General features: G+C 38.5%; 1 protein-coding gene across 2 annotated transcripts; it reads left to right on the forward strand.

Annotated features, from left to right (window-relative positions):
• The first annotated feature begins 306 nt into the window (after nucleotides 1-306).
• On the forward strand, nucleotides 307-18,095 carry LOC145979726 (uncharacterized). 2 transcript variants are annotated; one of them, XM_083112706.1, is made up of 3 exons: nucleotides 307-409; nucleotides 3,731-3,839; nucleotides 17,638-18,095. In XM_083112706.1, the coding sequence occupies exons 1-3, from the start codon at nucleotides 323-325 to the stop codon at nucleotides 17,796-17,798; spliced, it is 357 nt and encodes a 118-aa protein (XP_082968832.1). In that variant the 5' UTR covers nucleotides 307-322; the 3' UTR covers nucleotides 17,799-18,095. The 2 variants fall into 2 exon arrangements, with proteins under 2 accessions (XP_082968832.1, XP_082968833.1); XM_083112707.1 differs by having other exon boundaries at nucleotides 17,647-18,095.
• Nucleotides 18,096-19,573: the final 1,478 nt, after the last annotated feature.

The following is a 19,573-nucleotide window of genomic DNA, read 5'->3' on the forward strand; positions in this document are numbered from 1 at the left end:
AAACGAACTTACGAAACACCCTGTATATTCAATACTTGTATGTGTCCCAGCAGTAAATACACCTCGACAGATTTTGTGTTGACCTTCCATGGTCACATCATATGTATTTAGCTATTATTATTATTAAGTTGAGACGCAAGAAGATTTTGGCAGGGGAGGGGAGCCATGACAGCTAAAAGTTTGAAAACACCTGATATATTATGTTTAAAAAATTACAATTATATGTTATTTGTATAATATTAAGATACGAATTTCCATTATTTAGTTACTATTGTTATGGATATTTATTATGTTTCAGGAAGGATATCCGGATCAGTTCAAGATGATGTTTATAATGGGTTTAAGTTCAGTTACTGCAACCGTTATAGATCTCTTTATACAGTTCATGAAAGAGAAGCTGAAGAGAAGGGTACGTTTTTGTATTAAATTTGTTCTAAATTTCAAAACATAATTCAAACAATTGTAGACACCAGTTTCACACTCATGATGAAATCAATATTTTCACTCACTCTTTAGCTTTGTCTGGTTAAAAAAAGGTAACATAAAATTGCCAGTGAGCTCGAAAAAAAGCACATAACTCAATTCAGGCTTCTGCCAAGAAAGGTTTCGTTAGTGCCCATGGGCGGCCAGAAGGGGGGGTAAGGGGGGGGTGCCCCTTCCCCTGGAAAATGAAAGTCAACCAAAAATTATGTACTTCACATACAGGGGATGGACAAAAATATGGAAAACCTGGTATAAAACATGTAGCCATTTCAAACACGATTTGCGTCTGAATGGTAGGTGGCGCTGTGGTCACTGGCACATCCTGCGAGGTATACACCCTGGCCAACCTGACAGATGGGCCAGTTACAGTTCAGCGACCGGTCCGTGCAGGTTATCGTGAATCATGTCTGAGCTGACAGAGTTTCAAAGAGGGCAAAGTGTGGGTGCGCGTATGGTGGGAGTTTCCGTGAGGAAAGTAGCGGAAATGTTTGGTGTATCAAGAGGCACGGTCTCGAAGATCATGACTGCTTACGAGAATTCCAGAAAAACCGCATCAGCGAAGCACCAGCGTGGATTCAAGTGTGTGTTGCGTGACAGAGACAGATGCACATTGGGTAGAATTGTGACCAAGCAGAAGATCACCACGGCTCAAAAAGTCACTGCTGAGCTGAATACAGTGCTTGCAAACCCTGTTAGCGTCAAAACAGTCAGAAGAGAACTCCACAAGCAGGGTATTCATGGCAGATCTGTAATCCCCAAACCACTCGTGACTGTTGACCATGCTGCTAGACGGAGACAGTGGTGCAACGCCCATAAAAACTGGACAATGGAGCAGGGGAAGACTGTAATCTGGTCGGATGAGTCATCCTTTACATTGTTTCCAACTGCTGGCGACTGTACATGTGGAGAAGGCCAGCACAAGCGTACGATACAGATTGTCTGTTACCGAGAGTGAAGCGTGGCGGTGGTTCAGTGATGATTTGGGCAGCCATCTCCTGGTATTCTGCCGGACCCATCATCACCCTGCATGGACATGTCACTGCCAGAGACTACGTAACCATTTTGAGCGACCAGCTGCATCCCATGGTGCAAACTTTGTTCCCAGATGGTGATGCCGTGTTTCAAGATGACAGAGCCCCTGTTCATACAGCTCACATCGTCCAGAACTGGTTTGATGAGCACGAAGATGAAGTGTCACATCTGCCATGGCCTCCACAATCGCCAGACCTCAATATTATTGAGCCCCTGTGGTCGGTTTGGAGACCAAGGTGCGAGCTCTCTACCCACCACCATCGTCTCTACAACAACTTGCAGTTGCTTTGGAGGCAGAATGGTACAACATCCCTTTGACAACCATACGCGACCTGTATTTGTCCATTCCATGTCGACTGCAGGCCGATCTGCGTGCCAATGGTGGTCCTACTTGATATTAATAAAGGTAATGTGCATTTCTGCAGGTGTTTCCATATTTTTGTCCATCACCTGTATATAATGTCAGTTTAGCCACAATAATGTGTGTTAATTATTGCATGAACACCATAAATTCAAATTTAAGCAATGTTTTTTTTTAGAGAACAACACTATTTTGGGGGAAAATGTGACTTCTTTCCCTCTCCCTGAAAAAAAAATACCTTCCTTGCCCCTCCTTGGAAAAAATCCTGCGGACGTCCATGTTAGTGCCTACGAGATGGCATTGGTGTGCGCAATGGGAAGGTAATTAAACATCACATTAAGCTTGCTTCAAAGTTGAGATAAACGCTTGTCGTGCCATGCGCAGATTCTTGCTTCAAGCTTGTTTGCATGTGTTTTCACCTTGCCTCAACCTTGAATCAAGTGAATATACTCTGTCCTGGGATTATCTGGAGCGAGCAAGCGAAAACAAGTCTCTGCACAAGTAGTGACTCGAGAGGGCTCTGCCAATGAACTCGTGAGACGGGAAAGAGAGTGCAGCTACCAGCCATTTGCAGAAGAGCGCAGTGCTTCGCTCCAACTCGCAGTCTTCCCTCTCTACCGTTATGCGCGGCCTTGCACCACAAATCCCCGGGACAGAGTATAGTTACAACGCGTCGGATCACACTTGGAGCAAGCTTGTCAAGTGACGCTTGTCTAGATTGTCCGTACAAGCTAAAAGTCTCACTTCACGAATAAGATGACGCACGAACAAGCTTGCACTAACCAATCAGTATGAATCTAACTTTGATAAACTATTCGCAATCGATGATAAGCTCGACACAATCTCGCGTGCTATTCGGGACACACCACTGCAATCTCGTCATCATCTTAGTATTCAGATCCTACAGCTTCTCTCGTACAGCCCTGGCCCCACTCCCTCTCATTATGATGTTTGGACCCTTAACGACCGTGTGAGCGGAAAATATTTCAAAGTGATGATGATGTCAAACAAGTTGTTCATTTCTGAAGGCATAATCATTTTGCCCCTTTTTAATAAAGAACTGTGTAACAAGTGCATTGAAAAAAATAGTTATGTTAAAAAACGATGTATGGTTGTCATATCTGTAAGCAAGTTATATTTATCTCAAAATATTCAATTTTCTGTTCCGTTTTGAAAGTGATGAATGAGATATAAATGAAAGTCTGAATTTGAATATAAATTTTTGGGTGCGTCGGCACTTAAATACTATTTTGCACCCGTCTCGTTATACCGGGTCCAGCCCCTTACCTTACCTAAATTAACTGCAATGTCGTTAACTAAAATATTAAAACATCCTGACCGGTTAAAAGCTGAGGCTGTAAGGGGGCACTCGGCACACATAACGACAAAACACGGACGCCATAGCCTCGTTAGTCTGCAAAATGCAGTCCAGAGTGTACTACGTGGAAGTGGGGTTGACAATTCGGCGTCCTATGTGGAAAGATCATTCCTTACACCCCAAACGAAAGTCATGAGATTAACAAAATTCACAAATAATATATAACTGGAATGCATAAAAATAATGAGTTCTCTCCGACAGAATTACTTAAAAAAATAACTTCTTATATAATTATTTTGAGCCTAATAGTCTTCATATTTCTATTGTTGTCTTGTCTTTGAGGTCGCCCTTAAATTAATCCCAACAATGAGAATGAATGTTGATTATATGAAATTAATGGTGGCAAAATACAATGCCACCTGGTTGTTGAGACAGCACTATTTGTTGTTAAATGTGAAATAGTGAAAGTATAAACGCTGCAGCTAGAGTATTTTACAAAATATATTTTAAAAATTAATCTAGCAATTAATTTTCAGGTTGTATTTTTGAAAGGCAATAATTTTGAGGAACTTTATGGTGTAGTACCAAGGAAAATGCTCCCTAGCGAATATGGAGGTTCTGCAGCATCAAAATTTGAGATAAATAGTAAGTTGCGTTAACTCTAAATAATAATTATGTTGCTATAGTTTAGATTTAGTTAAAGGGTGTACAGGAGAAAATATTCCTGGTATTGAACTAATATTAGAAAGATATTCATCTGCACAGAACAGAAACGGCGTAACGAACACTTATGTGTCATACACAAACATTTGTTTGTGAAAGTTCGTTTTTTCTGTACCGGGAGAGTAGCTTGAAACTATTAGTAATTTACATTACATTTAGTTTTGCTTTTAAAAAGCTAGTATACTCGAAATAATATCATTTACCCAGAATCCTTTTAGTCATTGGTAACGGAAATGAAAACAACTAGATATGTTCTTAAAGTGGTAAATAGGATACAAATGACTATTTATAGCCGACTCCAAGCTATTGCAACACGATTTTATACCATATATATTTCAGCCATAAACTTCAGTTTATAAATCGTAAATTATTACACAACAATAATTATGTCCATATGTACATGTACGCATACATCATTTCGGAAATACATAATTAGATGATGTTGATTCAATGATTGAGTTAACACACTATGTTATTTGTAATGTCTGAAAACTTTAGCTATAATGATTAAAAGCTGTAAGTAATTAGAATATGACATTTTGGAAAATCCTAAATGCTTCCACGACAGCTATTGCTCTTTCATCGTTCCATTTTAAGGTGTTCAAACTAGTGAAGAATATTAAACGATACTTTGGAATATTCAAGATTTCAAAGGCAATTTGCATATCTGATTAAAAATATGATTAAAAAAATGGTCAAAATCTCTTAAATATACATTACGTTCGGTAAATCCTGGTTTCTAAGAAGCTTTAACATTTGAGGTACTAATTAGCATGTGCTTCGATCGTGTCAGTCAAATGTGTTATTTGAAAACTTTCCTGAGCCTCTCCGATAGCTGGTAACGCTCTCGCCTTGTAATCGAGGGATTAGGGATAATTATTCACTAATTGCGAGTCTGTTTCTACGTTTACATAAATTATAATGGTTCTTGAATTGACATAAATCAATTTGTTCCGAAATATATTTTTCTTGCTATAGAAACTTTGTCTAACTTCCAAATATTGATCAGGCGTTACTTCGTTCAATCTATATTCAGCAGAAGAACCGGACATTTGGGTGCCGCAACTTTTTGGTGCTTGGGCTCTCTCTTTAAGCAACTTTCACCTGTAACATTTAACCTTTCACTTTTCAGTGACTATAAATACTGAATATGAGTTACTCTCTCGTCACATAGAAGATTAGTTTATTTGTGAATAGCTCCCATGGTGGTATAAAACTAATTCACGATGGATTTTCTTATTTTGAAGAAAAGGTTAGAATGAAGTATTCTGGTAGTGGTCTGTGAAGAAGCAGTGCAAGGCATGTGTTCACACTGTAAACGGTTGAGTTGTGATAAGTTCTTACACCAAGAGAGTTGAATACAACTAGCAATATCCTTATGGTAGAAGCAGATAGATAGTTTTATTCACCTTCAGAATTTAGGAGCATTCATGGCTTCCTCATGTGATTCTTTGGATTACATTTCACTGTATCTCTAGAGAGATTTTTCTCATGGATTTATATGATCTACAAAGTATACTAGTTCATGGAATAAATTTGCAATTCAATACAGAATAGAATAGAATATATGGAATTGAATCATAATTAGGGCTGAGCCGATACCACTCTTAAACCAATACCGATGCCGATACTTGAAAGTTGCAAAAATTCAACATTGTTTAAAATATTGGCAATATTGGTGTGTAAATATTAATTTCCACTTATGTGCATCAATTTACCAAGAAATTTGCTTTAGAATATTCAGGAATTACATCAGAATATGAAAATAGATGTTATGTAATCACAAAATATAGTTTTTCGTGCAACATTTTTCAAAATTTCCAAGACAATTAGACTCCGCCAAATTATCGTGCGGTATTTTTACGGACCCCGTGAAAGAGCAATAAACGGAAAAGTATTGATCGGTATCGGTAGATGAATTCTAACCGATACTTTCTGATGAAGATACGGTATCGGCTCAGCCCTAATCATAATACAACGCAACGTATTGAGTGAGTGCAAAATAATACATATTATAACACAATTATATCAAATTTTGTGAATATACAAATGTTGTACACTCTTAAATGTACAGCCACCGGCAAAAAAAATGGGACACCTATATCCTGAAATGCTCGCTAGCCCGCATGGCGTTATGTGTGTTGCATAACTCTACGGCGATGTGAGAAGGTTGTTACGAAGCATTCTTTTTACACTCAACTGAGAAACCTAGTATGCAGTGTTTCAAACGTCACGCAATAGTCGTAAAATATACTTTCCCACATATTTCTAAAACGTTTATTTGCAAATTTGTGCCGTAACCCCCAGAAATTAAATAATGAAAACATTTAGGATAAATATTTATCCAAAATGTCAATTTCGGGAGAGAAAAACCTTATGATCGCAATTGGAAGTGTGTGAGTGACATGGAGAACTTTATGGGTTTTGGGAATATCCATTTCATGAGAGAAGTAGCCATATTCGAATATATTGTGTCCAGGAATATTAAATAAATTGAATTCCGGTCCAGGAGAGAAAATCAGCAAGCGCAAATGGGTTCTGGACCATAAATGAATTTTTTATCTGTCGAGTATTTTTAATTCGTTCCAGGAACCTATTTTCCGGATCATTTGACATACGGTCCAGTAATCTTTTCTCCGGCTGAATTTAAATATGCTCCAGGAACCACTTTTCCTGATCAATTTAAATACAGTCCAAAAACCTTTTTCCCCGGATCAATTTAAATACGACCCAGGAACCTTTTCCCGGATGAATTTAAATACGGCCCTAAAACCTTTTTCCGGATCAATTTAAATTGGGTCCACAAACCTTTTTACGGCTGAATTTAAATTCAGTCCAGAAACCTAATTTCTGGATCAATTTAAATACCGTTCAGGAACCATTTTCTCAGATTAATTTAAATACGGTACAGGAACCTTTTTTTAGATCAATTTAAATACGGTACAGGAACCTTTTTTCCTTATGAATTTAAATACGGTCCGGAAACTTTTCCGTATGAATTTAAATACGAGTGGCCGCGCTGGCTCAGTCGGTAACGCGTCTGACTACCATGCTAAAGGTCCCGGGTTCGATCCCCGGCCGGTTCAAATCCTGGGAACTTTTCTAACGGTGGAATCGGCCCCGGCGCCCACCCAGCGTCGAATAACATGGGTACCTGCGGGAAACCCTGGGGGGTAAAGGCGGTCAGGGGCGTGATGCTGATCACATCACCCCCACTCACGACCGGATCAAGAAAGTGTGGGGCGTTACCCCCACACCCCCTATACGCCTTCATGGCGTGGTGCTATGCACAGGGGAACACTTTACCTTTTACCTTTTGAATTTAAATACGGTCCAGGAACTTTTTTTCAGGATGAATTTAAATGCTGTCCAGGATCCATATTTCAGATCAGTTTAAGTAGGATCCAAGTTCTGTATTGAAATAAAACAATACGTAACTTAGACCGAATTTCAATTGTGAGAGAAAAAATGTTACAGTTCTGTTACGGAACCCAATCGAATGTATGGGTTCCTGGATTTTTAACAATTCCCAGGGCGCCTCCCCGATGGCGCAGTGGTAGCGTCGTTGCCTTGCAATGAAGGGGTCCAGGGTTCGATTCCCGGTGGAGGCACATATTGGTTCGGATCCCACATTAAACTGTAGGTCCAGTCCCGATTGACCTTACTGTGTATAAAGTGGACTTAAAACACCAAATCAATCAATCAACCATTCCCAGTGTTGGTTAAGTCCGCTTTATGTAATGAAAGGCTAATCACGACTGGACATCCGAACCGCTATGTGCCTCCGCCAGGTATCCACACCGGAATCCGTTGATTGCAAGGCGGCGTAAAGGACCGTAAAGAACCTTTTTGTGTCTAAGGTATTTCAATTCGGTCAAAGAACAGTTCTTCCTAATGAATATAAATACGGTCCAGGAAATTTTTTTCCGACCGAGTTTAAACACGATTTTGATACGATTATTTGGTTATATGATCAGTAATTTACTGCATATTTCCTTCCCAGTTTTAGCAACAAACCACGGGTTATCATGAAGCCGGTCACGATATTTTGAATTATGACTTACTTAATTACGATTTGATATGACTCAAGTGTTTAGTGTTTAACTATTCTCGTCCTCATAATTTGCGCTTTGTTATGAAATAGTATGGAATGAATTGGTACTACTCAAGAATTTGAAAACATCTTCAAAGCATTGAATTCGATATAACTGCCTCTTAAAATGTTCATGTTATATCGACAACAGCCGGCTTTCAAAACATTCTCTGTATATTTATTCTAAAGACACCAAGTGTATGACGTAAAAATGATTTATTTGTAGGTTAGTAGTGAAGGTTATGCTCCTATGAAACATTTCATGCTACAGTGACAAGTGGTAGTAGCATTTTACTTGAATACCTTTGGAAAGAAATGCAATATTTTACAAAGGTTTAAGGTTTCTCTCTAGATACGCCTATAGTTTACGACTTGAACTCTCTTTAATCTTGCTTTGTAACGCATACGTTGTAACAAATACACATTGAACATTTTGTGGGTTGACCTCGCACACAGTTAGATCACTAAGCTCTACCTTTCAATGCACCATAATGTGAGTCCTTCACCATATCATAAAACATTGTCAAATAACCTAAAAATGTAGAAACTATAACAAATGTATTATTAAATCACATTGCTTTATCGATAATTATAATTTGTTTTCCTAAAAATTTCTGACGCAGCGAGCATCATGATACCTCCTCCCGCTCTAGGCAATTTGGCACCGATAACTCAGATATATCTCAATGCAGTGAGACTTCAGCACTGTTAAATACACAAATTCAGTTTCTTTACTACTTCATGTCACTGGACATTGTCAGTTTTCGATAAACTTTGGATTCTTCAATGGTTTATGAACACATGATGGTACTGTATTTATGGTCCACTCATAAATTTTCGTAAGTCCAATTTTAAGCACGTATGTCCAAGAGAACCATCGATCGTTAGTTCTTTCATTATACTACTATTCGTTAGTGCTTAAACGAGTTGAGAAAGTGCTAGTCTTACGTGCAGTTTCAAATCGTAGATTGGTCAGGAAAAATCGAAACAAACAGTTATTTGCAAAAGTGAATTATTTACCACTCATTGCACAACGATCTGGAAACACGTGTGATTCGCCAAGTCATGTCTGCGCCTCCGTCCTTGAGAACTATCGATATCTCACAAATTACAAGAGCTTCGAAAAGGTTGGTGAACTGATAGACATACCAAGGAATACGTAGCCCAAGGCACCATAAATTAGTTCGCTCAACCCATATGGCTCACCGTGAGGGACATCAATTGACCTAAAATGGCCTGTCAATATAACGACAAGCAAAAAAACGTAAAGATCCAATATGTTATGTAATTTCAGCGTGAAATGGTGCTTTAAAAAGACATGAAATATTTCGATTGCCTGTCCTTCTCTCTCTGACAGTAAAATAAATGAATGTCAAAACGCTATGAATTTGTAATGTTGCAATATCCTTCAAACTACTCACTCTTCAAATACGAGTGGACCCTGAGTAAGACGCGCGCATCATTGTGTCTGTGTTAACCATTTCATCAGTTCCGGACTGCATACACCCCCCCCCCCCCTTTGAATAAGCCATTGGCATCGAATGATTTATTTCAGTAGTCGGTTTCTTCCTCGATACAGACAGTCCGGGCAACTCGGTCAGGTGTTCAATGAACCTACGTTGGCCTTGCAAGGTATCGTGGATCAGCATGAGTCATGCACTAACGTGGAATCCACTACACGGCCCGTGAAACCGAGCAGAAGCTTGTTTCTTGTTCTTTAAGGGAAGGGGGAAAGGGACAAGGAAGGGGAGGGGTGGCGAGTTCCAGTGCTAGCCTGAAGTTTTTTTTCTGTTATTTTCGTGGGTCTTTACTTTTGCCTTATATATTAAATTATTGATTTAATTACATTCTATCTACTAAGAATATACTGCAAAAATACATGCAGCTCCTCACACTGCACTAATTTCTTAGTTTGTTAGATATATACCCCTTCAACAAGAACAAATCTGTAAAACATATGAACAGCTTCCATTTTTTACATCGCAACAAATTAACGAACTTCCATTAGTTTCGATCAAAGTTCTCTCTCCGCACCCTCCCCTCTCTCTCACACACTTAAATATACGTGTATATTTATACACTTATACTTATATATGAGGCTTGGATCTCAAAGAGCTGGTGTTATGAGAATTATTATGAGAAAGAGACTGGATGCTAAATGTCTTGTAAGAAAAGGTCTAAATTGAGTGGGCAATAGTTCCAACCTAAACTTTCACCATTCTATAACTAATACTGTATATGATTTGATTTTATTTTTGTTATTTAGCGTCGATTCTCTTCCACTTTGGGTTAATCGCGACGATAAGGATGAGTGATGATATGATGAACTGCCATGTTCATGCCAGGAATCGAACCCGGAACCCCTGGCGCCGTCACGGAGGTCCGCTCTTTGTTTGTTGTGATGAAGAACAGAAACATGGAAAAGGAAATAAACGGGAAAGTGAGTATCTCAGAGCCGCGACTAGAAAGGAGAAGACTGAACGCCAAAAATTGGAATAAATTTCCAGGTCTTAGCAAAACATATTTCTATTTTAAAATGAGTCAATTTCAATGGGTGCAGTTATACAAAATTTCATATTTTCTGAATCGAAAGAAAATTGATTGTGATTTAGTATTTGGAGTCCACTTTATGCACAGTAAGGCTAATCGGGACTGGACTTACAGTTTAAATTGGGATCCGAACCACTTGTGCCTCCACCGGGTAACGAACCCGGGACCCCTTGATTACAAGGCGAGAATCGAAAGAAAAACCGAAATTATAGTCATATTAGTTACAAGCAGTGTTGTTCAAGGTCCAGGAATTCATTAATTTTAATGGGTCTAATGGGATCCGCTGCAGGACCGGAACCTTTTTTCTTGCACAATTTAAATTCCATACAAGTTGCGTACGATTTCATTGAGAAAAAGGTTCGTGGACCGATTTGAATTGATCCATTAAAAGGTTCCTGAACCATATTTGAATTCATCCTGAAAAAAAAATGGATCCTGGAACGTGTTTAAACTCAGTCAGAAAAAAGGTTCCTGGACTGTATTTAAATTCATTAGGAAGAAATGTTACTGGACCGAATTGAAATACCTTAAACACAAGAAGGTTCTTTACGGTCTAGAACCCATTTACACTTGCTGATTTTCTCTCCAACCCGGGAATTGAATTTACTTAAAACTCCCGGACCTTTAACACCCTGGTATTCCCCGATGGCCCAGCGGTATCGTCGTCACCTTGTAATGAAAGGATACCGGTTTAGATACACGGCGAATGCACATAGTGGTTCGGATCCCACTTTAAACTGTAGCCAGTTGTGATTAGCCTGTCTTACACAAAGCGGACTTAATACCTCAAAACAGGGTTCGAAATCATTGAAGATTGGTGGAGGGAAGGAACATCTTAATCTACACACACACACACACACACACACACACACACACATTATTGATTGACTGATTTGTTTTATTTTACTTCGCGTTTTGTGCATGTTGGCTAAGTTGCGAAGATGGGGATGAGGGATGAAATGATGAAATTGATGAGTGGACATTTACAAACAACCATGCCCGAGCAGGATTCGAACCCGGACCCCTAGCGTTGCAGCGCGATGTGCTAACCACTCGGCCACGGGTCCGGCACACATACATTATATATATATATATATATATATATACAGGGTGTCATTTTAATGGCGCCCAGTTGTAACGAGTGCACTCACGGTCCCCGAAATGACGTGTCATTCATACCCCGGCACGGGGCCAAACGTCGTTATGTGTACGGGAAACCGGTCGTGACTCTTACGGTCCAGGTTTTCAAGTTCGGTACTGAGAAGGTCGTTTATTGTCGTACTATTGCGAGGCGGAGATAAATACCTTGAAATGTTACACTGTTTTGTTTACCTTGGATATGTAGATTCGAACAATCATAACTCACTAATAGCATAATATCAGATACCAGAAATACATCAAATAACAACACTGACGAACGGTAAAAAGTGAATATATATTGTAACAACAAGAAAATATTGCAATCAACAACTGTTTACATCGCCTCCTCAGTCGCTCACTCATTCACTCTCTCTCTCTCTTTCACACATCTGAGGTATTTTTACATGTGAAGTATAGATACAAATCATAGATCTCATTAACATCTTTCCTTTTTAGTTTTAAACCTTTATGTGAATTTAGGTTATTTGTCTGCCAGCTCCTGTGCTCTTTTAAATTAATTTATGTGCCAGCCCTCGGAAAGCGGTTATCTAAGACAGTTGGGTCGGCGTGGTTAAATCTTTCGTTCGAATGAACGTATGCATCGAGTCGTAAGCACGACATTTAACAAGTTTCTCGGACGGGGTAATACACATAAGCCTCTCTCGTCCAATGAGAACAAATACACCATTACATAGTGATGCAAAAGTTAATCGGCTCCAGCGGCCGGAATACACAAATCAGTCGTCGGCGCGAACAAAAATTACATCAAAAACCACTATGCCATAAATAATACTACTTCACGCGCACGACCTTGCAATATAAATTCGCTTTCCACAATTAAAAAGGACTCATCAGTCAACTCTTGACAAATTAAATGGCGCGACGGGGCGGTCGGTTGAAAAAAAAAAAATGGAGCACACTTTGACAATTTACACAAAAATTAAAGTTATGGAATGGAGCTTCTAACTCTGAATGCAGACAATTAAATTAGAACATCTGAACATGAAATGACCCTTTTTTATAACAATATCAAAAATTATCAGACACGGAAGTTAGGTTCGGGGTTCCTGAGTCACTTTGCAAATAAGTGAGACTTCGGCGTTAACAGTACGGTGTTGATACTAATAATGCACGTTTGCATGGACATAGACCATGTGAAGAATACTCTACCGGACTCTGCTATATTGCGTGGTCATTCATCTCTCCTGGACGCGGGACTTGCATACGGTTCCTTTGCGGCGAAATTGTTCTCAGAGGTCGATCGCGACGAAGGATGATTGCGACGATATGGTGTACTTCCACCTCCTTAGCACTTCGGGTGTTCCTTTCGTCACTAGCGTCGGGTGTATGTGGTCACGCTCCGGTCCGGAAGCTCTATAGTGTCGGGCATCAATTGGACGTCGATCTGGAATCATCTCTCTCTGGTAAAGGCTTCGATTGGACGTCGATCTGGAGTCGTCCTTCTCTCTCTCTCTCTGGTAACGGGCTTCGGTTGGAACGTCGAACTGGACACGTCCTTCGGGTTTTGGACAGTGGTTGGTTTTGGCGTCGTCTTTGGCGCTGGCTGGCTGGCTTCACCGGATGATGGCGATGCATCGTTGCAGGCGTCAGGGAAATCGTCGGACTCGCTTCTCCTTTAGCCGCCCATTATTATTTAGTCCACGCTTGGCAAAAACAAATATGGCTACTTCTCTCATGAAATGGATATTCCCAAAACCCATAAAGTTCTCCATGTCACTAACACACTTCCAATTGCGATCATAAGGTAATATATTGCTCTCTCCCGAAATTGACATTTTGGACAAATGTTTATCCTAAATGTTTTCCTTAATTAATTTTGGGGGGTTACGGCACAAATTTGCAAAAAAAAGTTTTAGAAATATGTAGGAAAGTAAAAATCCTGGTGCAAGTATATTGTAGGACTCTTGGTGACGTTTGAAACACTGCATATTAGGTTTCTCACTTGAGTGTAAAAAGAACACTTTGTAACGATCTCACATCGCCGTAGAGTTAGGCAAGACACATAACTCCATGCGGGCTAGTGAACATTTCAGGATCTAGGTGTCTCATTTTCTTGCCGGTGGCTGTACATATACACATTATAAGTAGGCAATGTTTTTTTTGATTTGTTACATATAAAGAAATTCATATACTTTGTAATACATATTCTCCAAGAGAAATTCCTGACCTGATTTCTAACAGTTTTTTTCTTCATTTTCTTGAATACGTTAGCTAATTTATTGTACAGTTTTAATCTTGTGTGGTCAATATATTTTTTGTTAACTGTAATCTTATGGTCTCTAAATGAAAGTTGTTTGCAGTTTTTGTATTGTGTTTGTGAAACTTGCAATTTTGGTTAAACGAGTGTGTGTGCTCATGTATGAATGCAACTGTTTCTAAAATATATAACCAAGGCTAAGTCGCCCCCCCCCCCGGAACCAGCCATTAGATCCCCAAACGCATGTGACCTAGCCTATGCATAAAATAATTAAGGAAAGAGAAACTGGGTACAGAAATTAGATAATTCTCATGAAACTTTCATGTATTACTCTTGTGGTGCGGCAGTCACAGATAAGGAAAGAAAACAATGTTGAAGTGCATGTGCCTTTTTACGGGGACAATATGTTCCGAAACAAGATATCAAATAAAATATGTCATCGTTATTTCTTTTGATCATCCACCGTGGAGCGCTAAGGTAAATATTGTTATATTCAAACAATAGTGGCGTTCCAACCAGTGTAGCCTTTCATAAAGAGTTCCTACAATTGTGATATTTTCGAACATGAAAAAGAAATGCCGTCATTGTAGAGACAAACAGAATAGCAGTTTTGATAGGGAAAATGCGTCAGTTCAAAGAAGTGAATTTAGTTTCTGTGGATTTGCATTGCGTGGGTGACATTCAAAGATGTATGCCTAAATGTTGCGTAATTGTTTTATTAAGTGGTGGTCACTACAGTTCATTGGCGAAATCACTCCTTTCTACGTCTCTTGTGTGCGTTTCACCACGTCAGCAATATGTGTGCAGATGTGCCAGATTTATTTGAATTTTTCATTGCACGAAGGCGGTGCAGTTGAAAGTTGTGTTCAACTCTCCTGGTGACGGGTGAATCTTGTGGATCACTCTTGGAGTCTCAAGATAGATTCATTCTTCTGAAGGTAAGAAGAAGCTTATTTGTGTTTTTAAGTAACCCACAGGAAGATTATTGTGGAAGGGTACGTGCTTATGCTGGTTGTATAACAGCAAGAAATCTTAATCATCTTTTGGAGATTGGAAATTATGGGAAAATTATTATTTGATGTTGTGCTCATACCGTTTGTGAAATTAAGGGATAGATGACATAATGACCATTCCTTTTAAGATAGAGTTTATTAATAGTAAAAGTCAGGCGTCGAGCAAACAAGCTTAGACTATTGAATTTCAGAAAGAAATTTAAAGAATCCATAGGCAAAGTGATCATATAAAACCTGCTGCGAATGTCATAATCGGTTTTCTTTTGAAGCCACTTGGCCAGGGTTATATAAAAGTTATTTGGTCGATGATCCTAATTTAATAACCTAGTTTTCAGGATAATTAAAAAATATTTCGCCTCTAGACAGCAACTTTCTGCATTCGTCATGCCATCATTTATTAGTGCATGTTCTTTTTCATATATTTTGTTTCATTCAGACCTTGTTTTCAGGCACAGAAAATGAATTAAGTACCTATGCAAATTATCCTAGTGGTGGGGATGCTATTCTCTAAACTGGGGGAATGCATCACCTCACTCTTCCTCCACTTTAAGTACTGCTGCTTTCCCCCCTCCCCTGAGAGAAATCTTGCGGGTGGCCTTGATTAACTAAATATCGACCGTTTGTAAGCATGCATTGTACTATATTGGTAGAAAAAATCAGCACGTGAGGTTTAGATGAATGGAAACTAATTACAGCCTACTAAATAGTATTCTGGGGAGTTCTTTGCAAACATTTATAAGATTATTAAGATAACAAACCAACTAAGTTAATCCCTCCTCTCCTCTCCAAGTTCATTTCAAAGTTTTCTTCACGAATCTACTCGCAAGTGGTTGCCAGTTGTAGTAAAAAGATAAAAATGCAAAGTTTCGTTGTATAGAAATTAAGGAAATTTAAATTTTTACCATGCCATTACCTATGTAGATTGTGCTTTTAAATTCCTTACAGATTTATAATTGCTAAGCACCACGAACACAGGATTACCCATTAACATCATCACATATTAAAATTGTACCTTCTTTATTCTAAAGAAGAAATATGTTCTTTAATAAATAGTGTATTTATCCTTTTAACAATTCCATTTCTTTTGTATAAGATGAGAATGAGAGAAATGGATCCTGCCTGAGTTAATTTTTGTAATGGATAAAAGCATGAATAAAGTTAGTCCCAGCTAGCCCCACCAACCAGACGGGCAAAACTACGCCTATGAGCAAGGCACTGGTAATATACGTAGATATTTAAAGATTGGCTTAGTAGGTGCTCAAGGAGCTTCTTGCATTATAATTCTGACAATTTTTTTTTCTGGAGTTTATTATAGCATGGTTCAAAGTTTTCATGACATATTTTGTCAGGATATTCCTCAGGATTTGGAACATGTAACAATATGAGCTAAACTTTTCAGATGGTTGTACCATGAGACCTTTGCATCAATCCATATACCTAAAAATGCATTCTCTGGAATTTCTTCTATTTGTTTTCCATTGTATAGAACAAGTAGTTCTATTTGGATTAAAATTTACTTGGAAAGACTTTTTTCGATTAATATAAAACTGATTTTGATTCATCCAGTCGGCCAACCATTTCATTGCTTCATCGGTTATTGCCTGGAGGTTATGCATATTGAAGTCATGCAATAAAATGTTTTTGCATAGAGAACTGTATCTGATGGTTTTAGATAATCCCTGAAGTATTCCCTGTGTAATAAGTTCTAATTTGGACTTTTCTGAGCTGACCTCTACATATTGATATATTTTTTTCTAGACATGATTGGAACCATGAATTTTCGATACATCTTATCCCCATATTGTTCAGTTTTTTATTAGAATTTTAAGATTAACCATATCAAATACCTTTCTTAGATCTAGGAAGGTACCGTAAACATTCTTTATTTCCCTGGCTTTGTAAATTATTGATAAAAATTAGTATAATGCATCATTTATTGTTTTGCTTTTCCTAAACCCGAATTCTGCTTCTGTTAGTAAGTTGTTTTTTCTCTCTCCAGAAACCCTATTATTCTATTGTACATAACACGTTCAAGTATCTGTGAGAACGTTCGAAGGATTGAAAATGAAGGATAGTTTTGGGCACGATTCTTATTTCCATTCTTGAATATTTGTTTTATCTTCGCTATTTTAAATTCATCGGGAAATTTACCTGCTTTAAGATAAATATTGCATATGTCTGTGAGTGGGTATAATATAGTGTCGGCACAAACTTCTATTAAGAAGTTAGGGATGTCATCATGTTCTGCAGAATATTTAGTTTTTAGTTTTTGATGATTAGATTAACTTCATCTTGATTTACGGGTCTCAAGAACATTGATTTGGGGTTAAATTGTTTGTATAGTATGGCGTTTCCTTTCGGTTGAGTGTTGGAAGGATGGGTATTATAGCTAGTGAAGTGTAGCAACCTCTACGAGGACGTAAAGATCACCGTTAATGAATGCATAGTTCGTGAAAACGGACAAAAATGTGAATATTTTCCATTAGTAGTAATTTTCTCTCCTATGATTTGCAATTTGTTTTATTTATTGGCAAATAGAATCGTCTGCTTAGGAGGGTGTTTCTTGATAATAGGTTTCCATTTGATGGATGACAGTCATTTCCAAATTTCTAAAGCAATTTATTCAAACACAATACAGAATTAAGAATCTTTTGGAAAATACGACATAGAGAGTTTACATTTTCTGTGAGAATTCTAAATCTCGAGTCTTTGTAGAGCAATGGAACAAAGAACTGATGAAAAGGAGGGAGTGGTTGGTGCAGATGGGAGAGAAGAAAGCGGACGAAGCCAAGAGACCTGGGAAGCCAAAGACTGCGACGGAGCTTCTGGGGATAGAAGGCTCCTTCAGGAAGCTCGACGTGGACTAAAAGACTGCTGGAACAATCAAATAACTTTGCATGCTTTCTCATGAAGTTAACGTAAGATGCATGCATTTCAATGTAGTGATTTTATCTTTTGTTGACAATTTTCAAGACCATTTATAAAAGTTTTTTATAATTGTACATTTGAAAGCATGCAAAGTGAATTAATGTAAATTTTTTTAATGTGGAGAAGAATTCAAACGCCAATGTAACTAAAAGACAATTGTGTAAACTCAAATATTTAAGATTTATGGTAATATTAGTTTTTGGTCTTTATTTTTGATAGTTATGTATGTTTTTGTAATCCTCCATTAAATAAAATTAATATTAAAACATGTTTTCCATGAACCACTGTCTCATTTCGAAATTTAGAAATAGTTGCATTTTCGGATAACGCACACCATATTTCACAAAAGATTTGTTCTCAGAATTACAAAATGAATCTAAACGTTGCTTACATGATCACTACGTTAACATGGAACTCTGTGAACTTTAGTGAATAATTTTAATGTGATGTATGCCCGGAAATTCCCCCTTTGCGAAAGAAGAAATTACTTTTTTGTAAAGAGTTCTCACACACTTGTTATTTTTTAGTGCCCACGTCATTAGGTTAGAAGTGCTCAATTAACCCTCAACTACAGTTGTGACGTCCCACAGACCGGAACGTTCCTCTTGCTTGTTACCCAACCATTGATTTTGACCTTGAGTCTAAATCTCTTTCAGAACCTTCCTCAACCTCAGTGTACTGTGAAAGCGTGAAGGAAAACTTTGCATTATCTGCTTCTGTGGTGTTCTATTTATATACTGCGGTCACGCGGACGTCACGACTGTGTTTGGGCGTTAAAATCATCGACGATTTATTACGATCAATAGACAAGAGAATTGCAGATTTTTTATTTGAGCATATACTGAATAGCCGTGGTTTTGAAGAATGAATGTTAAGTGAGCTATTGCGTGTCGAAGTACATTTTCGCTGGAGTTTTTTTTGTTGTTTTAAGTCCACTTTTGTGCACAAATAGGTTAATTAAGACTGGACCTACAGTTTAAAGTGGGATCCTAACTACTATGTGCGTGGAGTAAAAGAATGAGCTCTGCCATAGGCTCAATCCCCACTAGCGACAGAAATAAATTTGTTCACCTGGAGAAGAGACAGGAGGTACTTCTCGGAAACGCAGTTTTAGAAAAAAAACTATACTTTGTCCCAGCTAACTGTGGAGCAGGCAAACACAAACTAGTCTTTGCGCAAGTAGTGACGCGAGACGACTCCACCAATGAACACGTAAGAGGAACGGAATTGCGTGGAGTGGGGGAAACCGACTGCCTTCCCAGCAGCGTGTACTGCTTCGCTCTAGCCACTCGATTTCCTTCGCTTCTATGACGCCTTGCTCCACAGTTAGCTGGGACAGGGTATACACTACACTCTATCCCGGGAATCTCTGGAGCAAGTCCGCGCATAACGGTAGAGAAGGAGACGAAGCCAGTGGGTCAAGCTGCTGCAAACGCTGATAGCTGCGGTCGCCTTTCCGTTCGACGCAATCCGTTCCCTCGAACTCGTTCATTGGTCGAACTCCTCTCGAGCCAGATGCTTGCTTTACTTCGCTCGCTCCAGAGATCACCGGGACACTATATAGACAATGGATAATGTCCAAGTAACATTACATGCTAATGAAGATCTATTGTGAGTGACTAACATTAAGAGAAAAAATCACACCAGCTTATATACTGTGAACATTACAATATGTCTATACACATACATTCGTTTATAAAATTAAACGATATAG

The sequence above is a fragment of the Lepisma saccharinum genome, chromosome 26 (genome assembly GCF_977018435.1).
Source record: "Lepisma saccharinum chromosome 26, izLepSacc3.1, whole genome shotgun sequence".
NCBI lineage: Eukaryota > Metazoa > Arthropoda > Insecta > Zygentoma > Lepismatidae > Lepisma > Lepisma saccharinum.

What these genes read in the sequence shown, in the direction of transcription:
- LOC145979726 (XM_083112706.1), top strand. Translation starts at nt 323, where the DNA reads ATGATGTTTATAATGGGTTTAAGTTCAGTTACTGCAACCGTTATAGAT. An exon ending in AAGAGAAGCTGAAGAGAAGG is followed by an intron (nt 410 to 3,730) that starts GTACGTTTTTGT and finishes ATTAATTTTCAG; the next exon opens with GTTGTATTTTTGAAAGGCAA. An exon ending in ATCAAAATTTGAGATAAATA is followed by an intron (nt 3,840 to 17,637) that starts GTAAGTTGCGTT and finishes CTAAATCTCGAG; the next exon opens with TCTTTGTAGAGCAATGGAAC.